The sequence below is a fragment of the Erigeron canadensis genome, chromosome 2, assembly GCF_010389155.1.
Source record: "Erigeron canadensis isolate Cc75 chromosome 2, C_canadensis_v1, whole genome shotgun sequence".
Lineage (NCBI taxonomy): Eukaryota > Viridiplantae > Streptophyta > Magnoliopsida > Asterales > Asteraceae > Erigeron > Erigeron canadensis.
In genome coordinates, this window is record NC_057762.1 from 39295891 (window position 1) to 39311592 (window position 15702).

The window sequence follows — 15702 nt, forward strand, 5'->3', positions numbered from 1 at the left end:
TTGGGAGAAGGAGCGGGAAAACAAAAATGTAGTTCTTATTTCTTAACCTTTATTTCCATATGGTTTGAAAGTCATTTATGATGTTCAAAATTCAAATCACTTTCTATCGGAAAATAATGTTTGGTCAGTAATCAAATCCAAAGAAATGTTCATAATGAAAGATAAGAGTGTTTCTAATGATGTTTGTGTGGATAAGGTAGAAAACTTATGTTTCGGAATTGTTAAAGTCGTTCATTACAAGAATTGGTATGTATACGAGTTAGATGGTGGTGATGTGGTTAATTAATTAATTTATTTTGTTTTTTATTAGTTGTTATAATATTGTAAGGTATAGTTTTTGGGGTTATTGTTATGAAAGTTGTGTTGTTGTGGTGGAGTGATTATGTGGCATTATCACCTTAGGGCGTTGGCATCGGACGCAATAAGGACAAGTGGTGGCTGCGGCACTACCACTCAACACTGCCGCCAACATACAAAAAATGAGTGGTGGTATGAAATGCGTGGTGTGACCACGTGGTCGACCATCCGTTTTCTTCCAATCATTATCATGTGATTTGACTTTTTTTTTGTTTTTAAGTTACTTTTTTTAAATAGTAGTGAGTGGTCGGATGCCAACAAAATTTGGATGAGTGGTGAGTGAGTGGTGGAGTTGAGGTGATCTAAGGTGATTGGTTAGAAGTGAGTAGTGGGAAAAAAAATGGGAAATGGGATGCCATCCCCCTTAGTGTGGTAACATCATTATTAATGCTCTAAAGTAACCAATGAATAATTGAAGATGGGAGAAAAAAAATATGTGTAACCATGTGTAAAGATTTGAAATGGAATATGCATATTTTAGTTATGGTAATTAAGCTTTATATTTAACTTGTTTGGAAAAAAAAAACAAGGTTTTATTCTTGGTCGTGCTCGGGTGTCTGAATTCACGTTTTTAATAAGACAATACAAGAAGTGTGTAACGGCTGATGTGGGGAGAAGTGGAGGATAGGGGAAGAAAGGGTTATCATTGGGAGAGGGAGTCCTTAGGTTTGTAAGAGAAAAACTGATGTGACAATTAAGAGAACGTCATAATAGAGAAAGACCTAACAGTGTACAAAAATCCATATATCAAACAATACGCATATATAATTAGGTTTAACTCAAATAAAACAAGTATTAAAGTAAAATAAATAAAACAATAGGGTTTTTCATCATTGAAAATCACCATACATCATGAAAATCATCGTGCATTAATTGCTTTGTGAATCTTCGTGCATCAATTTAATCATCATCTAAAAGTCAAGATCTTGTCCTATTTATTTCATTTTAATATACGTTGTAATTTTAAAAAACTTGCCAGTTATTACTAAAGCCAGATAATTACTGTACAAAATAGTTTGCGTAAAAAACTAATCCAAATAGGCAAATGTATTAGACTTAATAATCCTGATGATTATGTTCAAACTTCAAAGACTAAATGGATCAATTGGGTAGGAAGTGGCACGAAACGTATTCAGAACTTACGAAATACTGAATTCATATAATGAATTTGCATAGTACATTATGATTAAACTAAAAATTTATGTGCAGAGCAACAAAGAGGAGAAACGAGTCAATAAAATTCAAACTTTATTGCAATCCAAATTACATCCTAATTTGAATTTACTATTTAACCAAAGTTAAAATATCAAATAATTTAACGTATCTGTAGTTCAACATAGTTGTAAATAACCAAAACATACTCAAACTTGACTCAACTGGATTCAACAATCAAAATCAAACATATCAAAGTTTTAACGATATACCTATAACCCAAGTTTATACCATTCAGACTAATGAAAAACATTATAGCAGAAAATCTACATCGGCTACTTATAAAAGTAACAAGAATGAATGACTTCATCCAAAGATCCTGCCATCTTTTTGGTGAAACTCAGTTGGCAGGTGCAGGAGTACCACCTAGACCCATCTTTTGTCCCAGCAGAGCAAGCTGGTCAACGAACTCACCACCTGTAAGGATTTCTGTTGATCCATATATTATATGCTTAGCTGGTTGTAGACGTTGTGCAAGCTCTTGTAAGCTTCCATACTCCACATAATTTCCACCACCAATCATAAACACAATAGCTTCTTTAAACGGCCCTTTCATATGACTGCCAGTTGCTCCAGAGCTTGACTTTGGAGCACGCGGGTCAAACATGAGGTAAGATTCAATCTCGGGGTTAGGTTTTCCTTCCATTAGAGCTTCAACTGTTCTTGAAATTGCTAACTGATGATCACTGGACAACAAATTCTTCACACCTGCAGTTACAGCACTGATAGATTGACCATAAAGTTTTTCGGCCCAATCAACAATGTTGCTTCTGCTAGCCGAATTTGCTGATGCTAACGATACATTCAATAATGATTTTATCTTTTTAACATACTGAAACGCACTTGGGTCCACCTCAGCTTCTCTTAAGGCACTTTCAACTGTTTCAACTTCTAACTGTGGAATGGTTTCGTTCGAAATCAAGAACATGATAGCAAACCGAAGCTTATCCATTTTAGTACCCTTTCCTTTTAGAACAGCAAGAAGTTCACCACGATCAATCCCACCTCTTATCATCATTTCATATTCTTTTTTAGCAAATGAATCAAGAGACCGATTCTTAATTTCACCAAGCAAAACAGTTGCAATGTTTGTGTGTTTATCAATCACTTTTTTTCGTTCAGTCAACTCAGGTAATGAGTTGACTGCATTCATCAAATGCTTTGTGTTGCCAATTAGATCGGTTCCATCGAATTCAGCTCCATCATTACCACCAGTTCGTCTATTCACTTCATCTACGTCTTTTTTATATTTGTTTAACTGTGTCTCTATCTCAACAGCAACTTCAGGGAACTCCAAAGACCCATTAGCTACCCAGAAAGGATCTAAACCGTCCAATTCATATGATATCATCCCACCTTTCTCTCCTTGTACATTAAGTCTATTCAGTCTCAACCCAAGTACATCATGAACAAGTGGTCGATATCTAAAGTCATGCTGAATAGCAACCGATAACTCGAGATTCCTATCAAACAAACATAAAACAGGCCTTTGAAACGAACTAGTAAAGTTACCACTTTCTGAAAACAAGTTATTCTTAACCAGTAAGTGATCACGTAACCGCTGATCCAACAACGATGCAACCATCTCAGCTGGGCCCCCACGTGGGCACCTAATGATTGGAACTACGGCTAGTGTAGCCAACACACAAAATAACCCGCTCACTATCTTTTCAATTATCTCTTCAATCTCACGGTCTGTTGCTTTAGGATCATTTAGTTGCACATAACAAGACTTGTCTGCTAAAGTAAACAGGTTATCCTCCAGGGTTACAAACTCCAAATACTGATCATGCACCTTATTAATCCGTTGAATAGAGTCGGAATTCAGGGTCCCGGATGCAAGATCTTCAAGAAGAGGACGGGGTATCGATGATGAGAAGTTTAAGTGGAAATAATCATAGAGGGAATTAGATACATCGGATATAATCCTTTTAATATTGTGATGAGTCGGTTTCACAAAGTAAACAGCAGGAACATCAGCAACAGGCTCGCGGTTTTTATCAATAAGATAATAGAGGGTTACACCATGCTTACGAAGATCCTTAACATGGGCCAAAGGGGATAAAATGTCTTGACAGAACTTGTCGTAAATCAGTATCTTGTAAACTTCTTCGTTTGCAGTTCCACTAGCATTTATAGGCTGATTCAGATTCAGCATCCGAGCTATGCACTCTGAAAGTATAACAAATTTTCATAATGAAGTATCAAACTTTTTAATAAATTAGCTAAATGGCTATACAGTGGTTCGAATATCCCATTACTCCATATCACTACTATCTATCTGTACTTATATATAAAGCAAAATGCCGACCCCTCATTTTAAGTTTAAGATTGAGCAACACCATTAAGAAACGCCACATCACCTGTTTTCCGAATCCAATGAAAACAAACACCGGATCACCAATTCTCAAACACAATAAACAGAAAAACGACACGTAAGCTCTCTCCTTACACCATCAGAAGCTGGTTGCCTCCACTACGAACAGAATTTTTATCTTTTTAACTGCCTAAAACTATCTATTGGCACTGCATCGCACGGACACTATTCTAGTTACAAAAGGCAACTACTTTGGGGTTCAATATCCTTGTAATCAAACATCTCCTTAACAAACACAACCCACAAAAGTTTTATTCTTTCTACTTCATTGCACAGTACAATCCTAGGGTTATATATATATATACTTCAATATGCAGATAACTATCAATATACAAAAATAAATTCAAACTCACATAACTAATAATCTTAATAAATCACAGACATGTAATTGTGAGGCAATATGTTTAAACGTTTAATTAAGTATAAGAAAAATAAAAGGCATTGATTTACATGATAAAGATTCAAACCCACACCAATTGTGAGATCTAATTTCGCAAAGATTAATTATTGGGAATAAAAATAAAAATAAGAGTTACTGAATAAATCTCGATTGGAATAATAATACATGAAATTGAATTGGGGGAAACATAACGAAATGGAGTTTAATTACCTGTTTGTTTTTGACGAAGATTTAGCGCCATTGATAATATTAATCTGAGATCTACAAAGAAAGATCGAACTTCAAATCAAATGAAATAAAAAAGAATTGAGAAAATAAATATATAGATATGTTCCATGCGTCTTATATACAGGGTTAAAGCCATTTTGTTTAAGGTTTGGGCTGAGGCTGTAGTTAACGGTTTGGGCTGGAATTTAACGTTGGGGTTAGGGGTTTAGGTTTTTTTTTTTTTAACTCTCTTATTACGAGCTTTTATTTTAAAGACCTTTTGCGGTTTTTAGGAGTTTTTTGGGTTTGAGGCTTTTGATTCCTAATGTATTGTCAAACAGGGTTATAATTTTCAAATTAGCTTATTTTTAAAAGCTAAGGGCTTTTAAGCCCTTAAAAACCCTTAAAATACCCTTGCCAAACAGTCTCTTTATTTAAAATAAAAAATCTCCTGTTAAAAAAAAAAAAACAAATTAAATTTCTATTATACTCATAAACAAACAAATTAAAGGATTTTAATTAGAGTATTGCTTTTTCGGACATCCATTAGTGAGTGTTTTAATGAACTCTGAGTTTCACACTAACTAATGTCTCAAACTAATATCTCAAGGCACTAGTTAGCAAATCCTTTTAAACTATTAGTTTATCACTAATCATTGTATGCACGCATTGTCACGGGCTCAAGAAATATAATTTTTATGTAACCAAATATGCAGTGGCGGATCCAGGAATTTGGAAGGATGGGGGCAAAAATTTTACGTTGGAAACAACAGAACTATCACACTTGCCAAACATCTATCGAACAATTTTTTACTACTAAATATTTACCCAGAGCCAATCCTGAGTTTTAATGCCCATGACGAAAGAAAAATATACACTATTAAATTTATAGACAAACAAGATATGTATTAAGATGTTATAATTTATTAAAACTAGCTGCCCTATCGTGATCATGATTTTTCATGTAAAACAAGACTTACAAACCTCATCTATTTTTATTTTTATCTAAAAACAATAAGAAAAAAACATATCCCAAATTCCTTATAAGAATATAATTAATTAGGACTCAAAATATTAGACTTTGAGGGTTTTTGTTTTTTGTTTTTAATAAATGAAGCGTTATTTAAACATAGTAAATAAATAACTTAGATCATCCTTTAAAGTTTAAACTTTAAAAGTCCGTGACTCCCTTCCATATCAAAAAGACTAGGCCCACTTTACTACAAAGAAATGTTATTTGTCTACTTCCCAATTGAATTTTACAAGTAAAAAATACCGAAACCAGAGGGTATAATATATATTTTCAGAAACTATCGGGGGTAAATAACAAATTGTACAAAACATGTTATCATCTTCTAGAAAAAACCTGCAATTTTCTTTCTTCCATTGAAATCTACAAAAACTTTTGCTACACTATAACACACGAGAGATTGTTTTTGAACATTGCTAAATTTTTCGCGAGTTGGGTTCTTTTCCATTTATCGGTTGGGTTCTTTTTATGTTTAAGGTCTTAAATCTAAATAAATACACTATTAAATTGTCTATGATGTGCTAACTTGGATGGGGTCGGTCTCCCCCTCCCTAATGCTTTGCATCCGCCCTGCAAATATGTATGAATAACAATAAAAAAAAAATAACAGAGTAATAACATATATAAAAACAAAAACAATAACTATATTAATACTTTAAATGTGACATGAAAGTAAGACGCAACGATAATGAAAATGATCATATATTAAAATGCTATATATCTATGAACGGATGAAAGTAATCAAAACCGAATGTTTATAAGTAAAAGTGTAAACTGTAACTATGTGAAAGTTGTTTAATATAAACATGATAACTAAAAAGTTTAGTGTCAAGAATATGAAAACGAAAACCTTGATGTGGGACAAAAGTTAAAAGATAAAAACTGTGAGGGTTAAAATAAAAATTGGTAAAAACTATTACGAGTTATAAGAACATATACATTTCATGCATAAATAAATTATAAATTTATATAGGTTTATATATATATAATATAATGAGTAATATATTAATTTGATTTTTTTTTTCAATAGAATATTATCCTGGATATTTTACAAGAAACTTTTAAAAAAGTTTTCATGAAAGTGTTTCAATTGGTTCGATAAATGTAATTAAGATTTGGATTATAATATTGTACTAGATTTTAGACCCGTGTCCAACACTGGACACAAGGTTTACGATATTATCAATATTAGATTTTCATACATTTAAGTCATAAAAGCTTATAATTTTGAAGATATAGGGTTCTAAGCGTTATACTTTGCAACTTGTAGTACAATAATCATATGTTCGTCACTGTTATTATTAGCTGACACATATTGATAAAATTGTTCGTCGTATTCATTCCACAAGGCACATGTTATAATAATCTCTCTATTATATAACTTTTTGAAACTGATATTATTATGAAAGATAATTAAAAATTAAAATATAAACATACATTTGATTATGTATTTGACATTCAAGTATATGTATTTGATTATGGTGCGGACCCATAACACGTATAGGTTTATTTTCAATCACCTGTCCCATGATAATTAGATAACAATTAGGATTGTTTTCATATTCTTTGATAATAATCGGGACTCTTGATTTGAGTGACAATTGTAACTTTAAACATTAATACGCAAACCTAATATACATAAAAAGAGAAAATTATGTACCTTTTTGATTTGAGAGATATAATGAATCTTGAATAGAGTTCATATTGACTTCGATTTAGTATTCAAGTAACCCTCTATTGTAAATCGTGTTTTTTTCTTTGACCGTCTAATGTTTTGTGATTCTTATTGTGTTTAGGATAAAGATGTTGTATATCGTCATTTGTTATTATGTTTTGGATATGTATCTAGAGTTCAAATTGTAAGTAAGTAACTGCTCAGAGCCGCCTTCTGCGGGTTTTGAGCCCCAATACCTCGACGGTGTATGGGAGAGGTTAAGATGTAGGCAGACCTTACCTCTACCTAAGTATAGAGGTTGCTTTCAGTTTCTACCTAAATGGTAGAAAAGGCCCTCCAACCTTTGCATAGGATGAGGATCGAACTCATGACCTCTGTCTCCAGAGGCAAGGGTGCTTACCACTGATCCAACCTTTGAATTTTTAGAGTTCAAATTGTGTTTATATTAAATATTAAACTAAATATTAATATTTATAGTTTATAAAAATCTAATCTTATATTTGTTAATATGTCATTAGGTTTTGAAATAATTTTTTGTAGACAATATTTAATATATTGAGATTTTTTTAAACTAATTAAATGATTATAAATTTTAAAAAAAATTCTCAAGTTCATGACTAAAAATAAATATAAATTAAGTAACCAGGGCTAAAAAGTGTAAATTATTGATGAAAAATAAAAAAGTGTAAATTAATGAGGCTTTTTTTATAAAATAATATAAATACTAATTTAATAATACATTTGGCTAATTATTATTAGGATTTTTAATTTGTATTTAATCTAAAAGATGACATAAGTGAAAATCAATTTGATGAAATTGAGCGATTTGATTGATTAATAAATCATTAGTTGAACTGACGTATAGTATATACTAGATTTTAGACCCGTGTCCAACACTGGACACGGGGTTTACAATGTTATTAATATTAGATCTTCATACATTAAACTAATAAAAGTTTATAATTTTAAAGGTGAAGATATACATAAAAATTAACTATTCAATTCAAATGTAAAGAAGGTTATGAAATAAAAACAAAATAATATAATAAACAAACAGTCGTACCAACAAACTGGGTGGTTGTTTCAATCTCAGTAATTGAACTTTTTCCCCAAACAACATAATAAATATGATATTTTTTTAAGTTCTATAAAAAATAATAGTTACTCTTAAAATATTAATATACTTACATTAAATTTTATTTATTTTTAGTTAATTAATTTTATATCTATAAGATAGAACATTTTTGGGGTTTGCTAAATATAGCCCTAAGGGGCTATATTTAGCAAAAAACTTGTACCTTCCGTATTAAAAGTCTGCCCCCTGATTTTCATTGTAAATGTACAAACAATCTATGCACTCTAAACACAGCCCTAAGGGCTGTATTTAGCAAACCCCAAAAATCTATAATAAGTTGTAGATATTTTGTGAAATAGGAAAGTTCAATTTTAGGTAAATTGAGTATAAATTAAAAATTTTAAGCTGTTTAAAATTCAATTTTAAGTAAGTTGAGTTCAAATTAACTTTGATAATTGTAAAGATTCTTAAATTGATTTTTTTTTATAGGTAAATGAAGTTTTTATAAGTTCCCTAAAAAAATTTAAAACTTACTAGCATTGTACCCGCGCGATGCGGCGATGGTCGTGAAGACGACGGTGTGGTGGTGGAGGCGAGTGTTGTTGGTGGATGCGACGTCGAGTGCCGTAGATAATTCATATAAAAGTAATTGATTTAAAAGCTTAATGAAGATATTTTAGAAAAATAAAGGATTGATAGTGTAATTTAATTATTAATGTTAAGAGAATAGTGTATGTGAAAAATTTTTAAAAGGTTGTAGCCTTGTAGGTGAAAATTTTACATAGGAGGACATTTTAGATATTTAACCCCATGTAACTTTCAACATGAGGGTATTTTCTTTAATATAGAGTATAGATTTAATTAAATGAACTTACAAAATGATTCTATTTTTTTTAATTATACATTAATTAAATTAACATATTTTTAACAAACCAAAATATGGAGTAGATTGTTACCAAAAAATTATGTCACCAAGCAAATTATAGTCGGTAGGCTAATTATATATAAACGAATTAAAATATATATGATTTTAAAAAGGAAAAGATTTACGAGATCGATATATATATATATATAACCGATAGATCTCTCGCATAAGTAAATTTTTTTGTTACTAGAAGAGTACCCGTGCGTTGCAGCGGTGTCTCGAAAAACGCTGGTTGTTAAATGTGGCGGTACCTTTCTGTTGCGTGAATTTACAAACAAACTCATGGGTTGTATGTAACATGATACACACGCGATGTAACGAAATCATACAAAAACAATTTCACAATCTTAACAATGTAGTATTCAACAATGGTAGCAAATACATAACACAATTTTTGTTGGAGGAAAAAGAAAACCGACATTGCAAGTTGACCCACAAAAAGAACGACTATTTACTCAATTTTTGTCGGAGGAAAAAGAAAACCGATATTGCAAGTTGACTCACAAAAAGAAGAACGACTATTTACTGACGGTTTTCCATCTATAATAGGCTCTTCTTGTTGTCTCCCCACAAACCGCTGCAACCATACACCCTGCCCAGGTCATGCTTGCACATCAGTCAAATTACCAGTTGCATCATGGTTTGTAGCTATGAAAATTGCCTCTTGGATTGTCACGAATGCAAGGAGTTCCATGCATGATAACACATTTTTCACAAGTTCAATTTGTGAGTATTTCAAACTGAAGCAAAAATCACTTAAATAGTACCTATAAGAGTAGATCAAAAATCACTTAAATAGTACCTATAAGAGTAGATCAAGTAGGATATGTCACTCTGGTATTATGATATGCCACTGTAGTTGTAGTAATTAATATACGATCAATTCTAAACAAAACCGCTCCAACCTACCATTATAAATTAAAACGCTAGCATTCACCAATATTAAGCAAGAAAAAGTATTAAAAAATATGCAAACAAACACGTTACATTACATGCTTATCCTGCTCGAGAAGACTTAATGACCTGTTCCTAGGACCACAGAAAAGTCTAGTCCCTCATACACTCCAGTCCATCCTCGGATCCTCCAACATGTTAGTCTGGACACATATTAGCCACTTAAAATTGCTTCTTGAAGAACGAAAAAACGAAACGTTTTAATCAATATTTAAGCATCTTAATTTGGAACCTGGCTCTCAAGTACCATGGTGTCTTAACCATGAGATTGAGTTTAACCAGCTCAATGAAGTCCGGGTGACAGTACTCAGTACAACCGAATCTGTGTCACCACTTTGTTATAACATGAGATCCCTATAGTTTTTAGATATCTATAATGCATATGCTACATATGGAGTTGTCAAGATTAGCGGGTCGGGTGGGTTATGTAACATGTGAATTTTGGTATGCGTCGAAACAGATAAACCCAGGTTGACCCGAACCACCTTTTATTGAAAAACTTTATTTTTTAAATCAATGGATGTAAGAGGTTTAGTCCATGAGTCTTTTCCTTTTAGTTGATTTTGTGACATGTCTGACCCATTGACGACAGAACATTACGTACTCGAGTGGTCCCATTCATAAGCAAACGGGCCAAAACCGATATGTCTAGTTACAATTTTACAGTGAAAGCAATCTACTTTTTTAAAATGCTTGACCCATTAAAGAGAAAACACTACTCGAATCATTCCATTCATAAGCAAACGGTCGAAACAGAGACCTCCTGTTACAATTAAATACTCGTAAAATAAAGTAATTTACCTAAACATCTATAATCGATAACCATTCTTGATTACTTTCCTGTACGTTGTTAACATTGAAAACTGCAGTCCTTGAGAAGTTCATCACTGCAAAAACAATCAAGAAGTAAATCTTGTTAACATCGCATAATTCTTGCAAATCAAACCTCAAACCATAATCTATACAAATCTTTAACAATTAGGGATGTATACTCATTTCTTTAATAGCCTTGCTATGTTGGAGTGCTAATCTCACAATAATAACGAAACAAAACTTGGTAACTTGGAGTGAGGTATCTTGGCAAATCTTCCTTTACTTTTACATGTCGAGCATTCAGCAACCATATCTACATTTTCTGTGTGATAAGAAAGAAAATTGATGAAGTCGAAAGAAAGATGACAATGTCTAAAGGTGCAAAGCTATGACAACTCATGTTACATGGTTTCAAGACTTGAGCTGTTGTCCAAATCTCTTATAAAAACTCTTCAAGAACTCAAAGATTCATTGCATCATCATAGTTCCTATTGTAACAAAGAGAAACATAAAAACGATAATTACATAATATAAAGCTAATAGTAATCAAACATCTCTAAAACAACATAATACATCTATCTATATTACTATATATGTATCCAAGAAATGTTTAAATTGCACCTGCCTTTCTTAAATTCAACGCTTTCCACTTTCCCCACCTTAATGACAAAGGAAACACCTACACAAAATGTGATATATAATTCATCAGGGGCATTTATTCAAAAATTGACCTCATATAAAACTAAGCACTTAATTGAACCACTCGTATATTAGGTGTTAAAAAATAACTACATAATGGAACATCATAGTACAATGTCGTCTAGGCCTCTAGAATAACCAACATTCAGATGTTAAAAAATAAATGTTTTTTAACTTTAAAAGAGGCTAAAACACTCATCGTCATAAATTGAACCCAATGTCGTCAATGACCACATGATCTCCAAATGATTTGTTGGATCATCAAATAGAAGGTTAGCAGAAACAGGTGCTGGGTAGGCAACAGGGGAAGAATAACATAAGGGATTGAGATAGCAGGATAGTTCATAAAGAAAGAACATTTACCACAAGCACCACAAATTTATTTAAAGAGTTAAACAAAAAGAGGATTAATAATGGCAACAGCAATATATACATTGATAAAACGATGCTTCTATTCGAAAGTTCAAGGTATGATGAAGTGGTTCCTACATCAGTTATGTTATGGCAAAAAAATAAAATAAAAAAGTAAATGTATATTCATCATACTGAAAATTATAACCTGTTTATAATTACATCTGTCCTCGCCCCATCTTTAGGATCTGGTTATATATGTATCTCCACTCCCTAATAATCATGAATATAAGACTAATTTTCAGAAAAGGAAGATTGAAGTAGACTAATGCGAAAAAAACTAAATATATCATAAAATAAGAAGAAATCAAAACAAACCCATAATTTATGCATTTAGGTTTAGGGTGGTGATGATAGGCGGATGGTGATGACAGAAGTTGTTGTTGGTGGTGATGATGATAGGCGGATCTAGTGGTGGTGATAATGGGCGGATTTGGTGGTGGTAATGATAGGAGGGTCCGGTGGTGGTGATGATAGGCGAATCTGGTGGTGGTGGTGATGAATTGGGCAACGATTATAAAAAAAAGAAAACCATAAATCCGGCAAGGTGATAAACGTTGCAGCAGATCAATAATTTAGTAGATGGATGGCGATTTGGTTCCAAGGTGCGTGTTGGTTGTTGGCCGCAATTTGATTTTATGCGAGATGCTTGCCGACGGGGAGAAGGCTGTGGTGGTGGTGATGATTATTGCGGCGCTTCATGGCGGTGGATGATGCTGAGAGAATAGACGGGTTAAACAATAGTGTGTGTGTGTGTTTGGTTTAGGGGGAGGAGAATTTGGTTTAAGGGCATGTATGGTATTTTGGTGTGCATTGTATGTAAGCAGTATAGAAAGTCCAAGGATAATTACGGTATATTAAAGACAGAATGTCTAAAAATAAAAAGAGAGCTTTTGGGTTATAAGGTAGTAGAGATATAATAAATTAACCCCTAGGATACGGAAACATATATTGGTTCCCTAAGAAGATGGCCGGAGAACGCAACAATGAATCAGTAGAATATCGAGAAAAGCTTATCTCCAGTAGCACCTTATTATCATCCAAAACCAACACCGTATGTAACCGAGTTCTATATATATTAATTTATTTACGCAGCATGCTGATTTCCTTTTTTCTTTTACTGTATTTATCATTCAATTTATACATGATAATAATTAAGGGGGAATTTTATGAACTGTATGCAGGTTGCCACAAGAATTTTACTTGATGACGCCCGCAACGGTTTCAAGCATGGGAATTTTGTTTGTTCGCCGTTTTCACTTGAGACCGTGCTGGGAATGCTTGCTGCTGGAGCCCAAGGCAAAACTTTGAAACAATTGTTGGAGTTCCTTGGACATGAAACTATTGACCAACTTCTTTCCGAGACGCCAAGTGCCAAACTTGTTGTACAGCTTTTATCAAACCAAGGCTGTGGCGGAAAAGGTCCTGATATCGGTCTAGCAAATGGTATTTGGTTGGACAAGAAACTGATCGATCGTGTTCAATCTGGTTACAAAGAGGTTCTGCAAGGTGTTTACAAAACAGAACCCAGTTTTGTAGACTTTGAAAACAAGGTACGTACATGCTTTTACGTTCAAAACTTGAAGTTATTAACTTTATATATATATATATATATATATATGCAGTTGTATATTTATATTAAGTATTATATTCATTGAACTTGTTTTATGTGTGAAGACCGATCAATCAGCAGGAATAATAAATTCGTGGGTAAACGAGAAAACTAGAGGTTTGATCCCTACTTTTGTTGGTGGCGGAGATTTGAAAGATTCGGTGATTGCCCTTGTGAATGCCTTGTATTTTAAAGGATTGTGGTCTAAACCGTGACAAAGGAGAAAGACTTTCATCTCATGAATGGGGAGACTGTTTCGGTCCCCTTTATGACCAGCTTAAAGAGATTCAACTATGGTTGTTTTGAAGGTTGCAAGATCCTCCAAGTTCCATACAAAAGTAAAGGCCGCATATCGAACAGATACTCCATGTATATTTTCCTCCCTGATAGAAAAGATGGATTGAAGGAACTACTACAAGTTTTCCATTCTGATCCTGCTTTATTCCATGAGGATTTTTACCTTGAACCACGGTTTCTGGAAGAGCTATGGATACCCAAGTTCAAGATATCTTTTAAATTTGAGGCTGATAATGTTGTGAAACAAATGGGACTGACATTGCCTTTCGAACTTACGAATGAGGAGTTTAGCCGGATAGTGGAGCCAAGTGGACCTAAAGATAATATTTATGTCTCAAAAATACTTCAGAAATCTGTTATTGAAATTGATGAGACGGGAACAGAAGCTGCTGCCGCTTCTTTTGTAGGCATGCGGCTGGGGTGTCCAGCAAAGCGTCCACCTCCACCTCCACCGGCAAGGTTTGTGGCAGACCATCCGTTCATGTTCATGATAAGAGAAGACACTTCTCAAGCTGTTTTCTTCATCGGTGTGGTTCTCAATCCCCATGCACCAAATTGATTATAAATGATTGTTTAGGCTTTATTTCAGCTTTTTGGATATTTTGTGTTTCTGTTGAGCCTTTATGGTAATCTCTTGAACAATATTTAACTTATATTTGTGATGTGTACGTTTTCTAATTTGTTTCTTTGCTAGTTCATCTTGAAATCTGATTAGATAAGTTCTACTTTGGAATCTAATATTTGGGATCCTGTACCTTGACATTTTTTTGTGATCATCTCTTTATGATTTATATATTTGTTTTCGATTGATGTCATGATGAGTTAGTATGAGTCTTTAAGCTCGCTCTGCATTTTATTACAATACCTTAATCCCCTGTATCTTATACCTCTATCACTGATTTTGGGCTGTTCTAATTTACAATGCTTAAGGTGTTATAAGGATTCCTTTTAAGTAAGGATGTCTTAAGGTGAAGGATAAATCAAATTATATGGTTCTATTTACTACATGTTTATGCAAATACTCATCCCACAATCCCGTCTAATGGCAATGAGTAATCCAGATATGTGTTATTAGGACCTAGTCATAAACAAGTAAGGTAAGAGATGGATTTTGATTACTAAAAAGCAATGAGCCTGTAAAAGTATTATATGTAACTGAACAGTAGTATGTTCATGTTTGATATATATATATATATATATATATATATTGTAGATAATTAATTGAAAAGGACAGTGAAGGTTTGCTCTGTATACTCATCAGTTTACTTGAGGTTCTAAGTTTCCCTGATCGAAAAAAAACCAAAATCCAACTACCAGCTCGTAAAGTAACCCAATATGGTACATACATTGACTTGAACACATACAAATCAATTACTAACAACATTTATGAAGTAGTAGACCAGATGCAGAACGAATATATTAATTAATTATGGCTAGACTTTTTCTAGTTGCCCCCTAAATTTATCTTGGTTATGTAATCTGAAGTTAAGAGTGAAGGAAATTTCATTTTACAATCGGTAGGCGTCCTCAAGGGATTTAACAATACAAAATATACATGAAATGGAGCATTAGATGTTATAGAAAACCTTTTGAGTCACACTTGCTATTTCGGTTCTATATTGTTTCTGTCATGGATTTGCTGTCACAGTTGAGTTTCT

At 33.0% G+C, this 15702-nt stretch overlaps 2 protein-coding genes across 2 annotated transcripts; one reads left to right on the forward strand and one right to left on the reverse strand.

Annotated features, from left to right (window-relative positions):
- Positions 1-1715: 1715 nt before the first annotated feature.
- On the reverse strand, positions 1716-4674 carry LOC122588887 (SEC1 family transport protein SLY1). Its single transcript, XM_043761107.1, has 2 exons — positions 4557-4674; positions 1716-3741 (listed from the first exon to the last, which is right to left on the reverse strand). The coding sequence occupies exons 1-2, from the start codon at positions 4585-4587 to the stop codon at positions 1910-1912; spliced, it is 1863 nt and encodes a 620-aa protein (XP_043617042.1). The 5' UTR covers positions 4588-4674; the 3' UTR covers positions 1716-1909.
- Positions 4675-13102: 8428 nt separating this feature from the next.
- LOC122588239 (serpin-Z1-like) lies at positions 13103-14603 on the forward strand. The gene is made up of 4 exons (XM_043760360.1): positions 13103-13189; positions 13320-13688; positions 13813-13931; positions 14024-14603. The coding sequence occupies exons 1-4, from the start codon at positions 13103-13105 to the stop codon at positions 14601-14603; spliced, it is 1155 nt and encodes a 384-aa protein (XP_043616295.1).
- The last annotated feature ends 1099 nt before the right edge of the window (positions 14604-15702 follow it).

What these genes read in the sequence shown, in the direction of transcription:
- LOC122588887 (XM_043761107.1), bottom strand. Translation starts at nt 4,587, where the DNA reads ATGGCGCTAAATCTTCGTCAAAAACAAACAG. An exon ending in TCTTCGTCAAAAACAAACAG is followed by an intron (nt 3,742 to 4,556) that starts GTAATTAAACTC and finishes TTATACTTTCAG; the next exon opens with AGTGCATAGCTCGGATGCTG.
- LOC122588239 (XM_043760360.1), top strand. Translation starts at nt 13,103, where the DNA reads ATGGCCGGAGAACGCAACAATGAATCAGTAGAATATCGAGAAAAGCTT. An exon ending in TATCATCCAAAACCAACACC is followed by an intron (nt 13,190 to 13,319) that starts GTATGTAACCGA and finishes AACTGTATGCAG; the next exon opens with GTTGCCACAAGAATTTTACT. An exon ending in TTGTAGACTTTGAAAACAAG is followed by an intron (nt 13,689 to 13,812) that starts GTACGTACATGC and finishes TTATGTGTGAAG; the next exon opens with ACCGATCAATCAGCAGGAAT.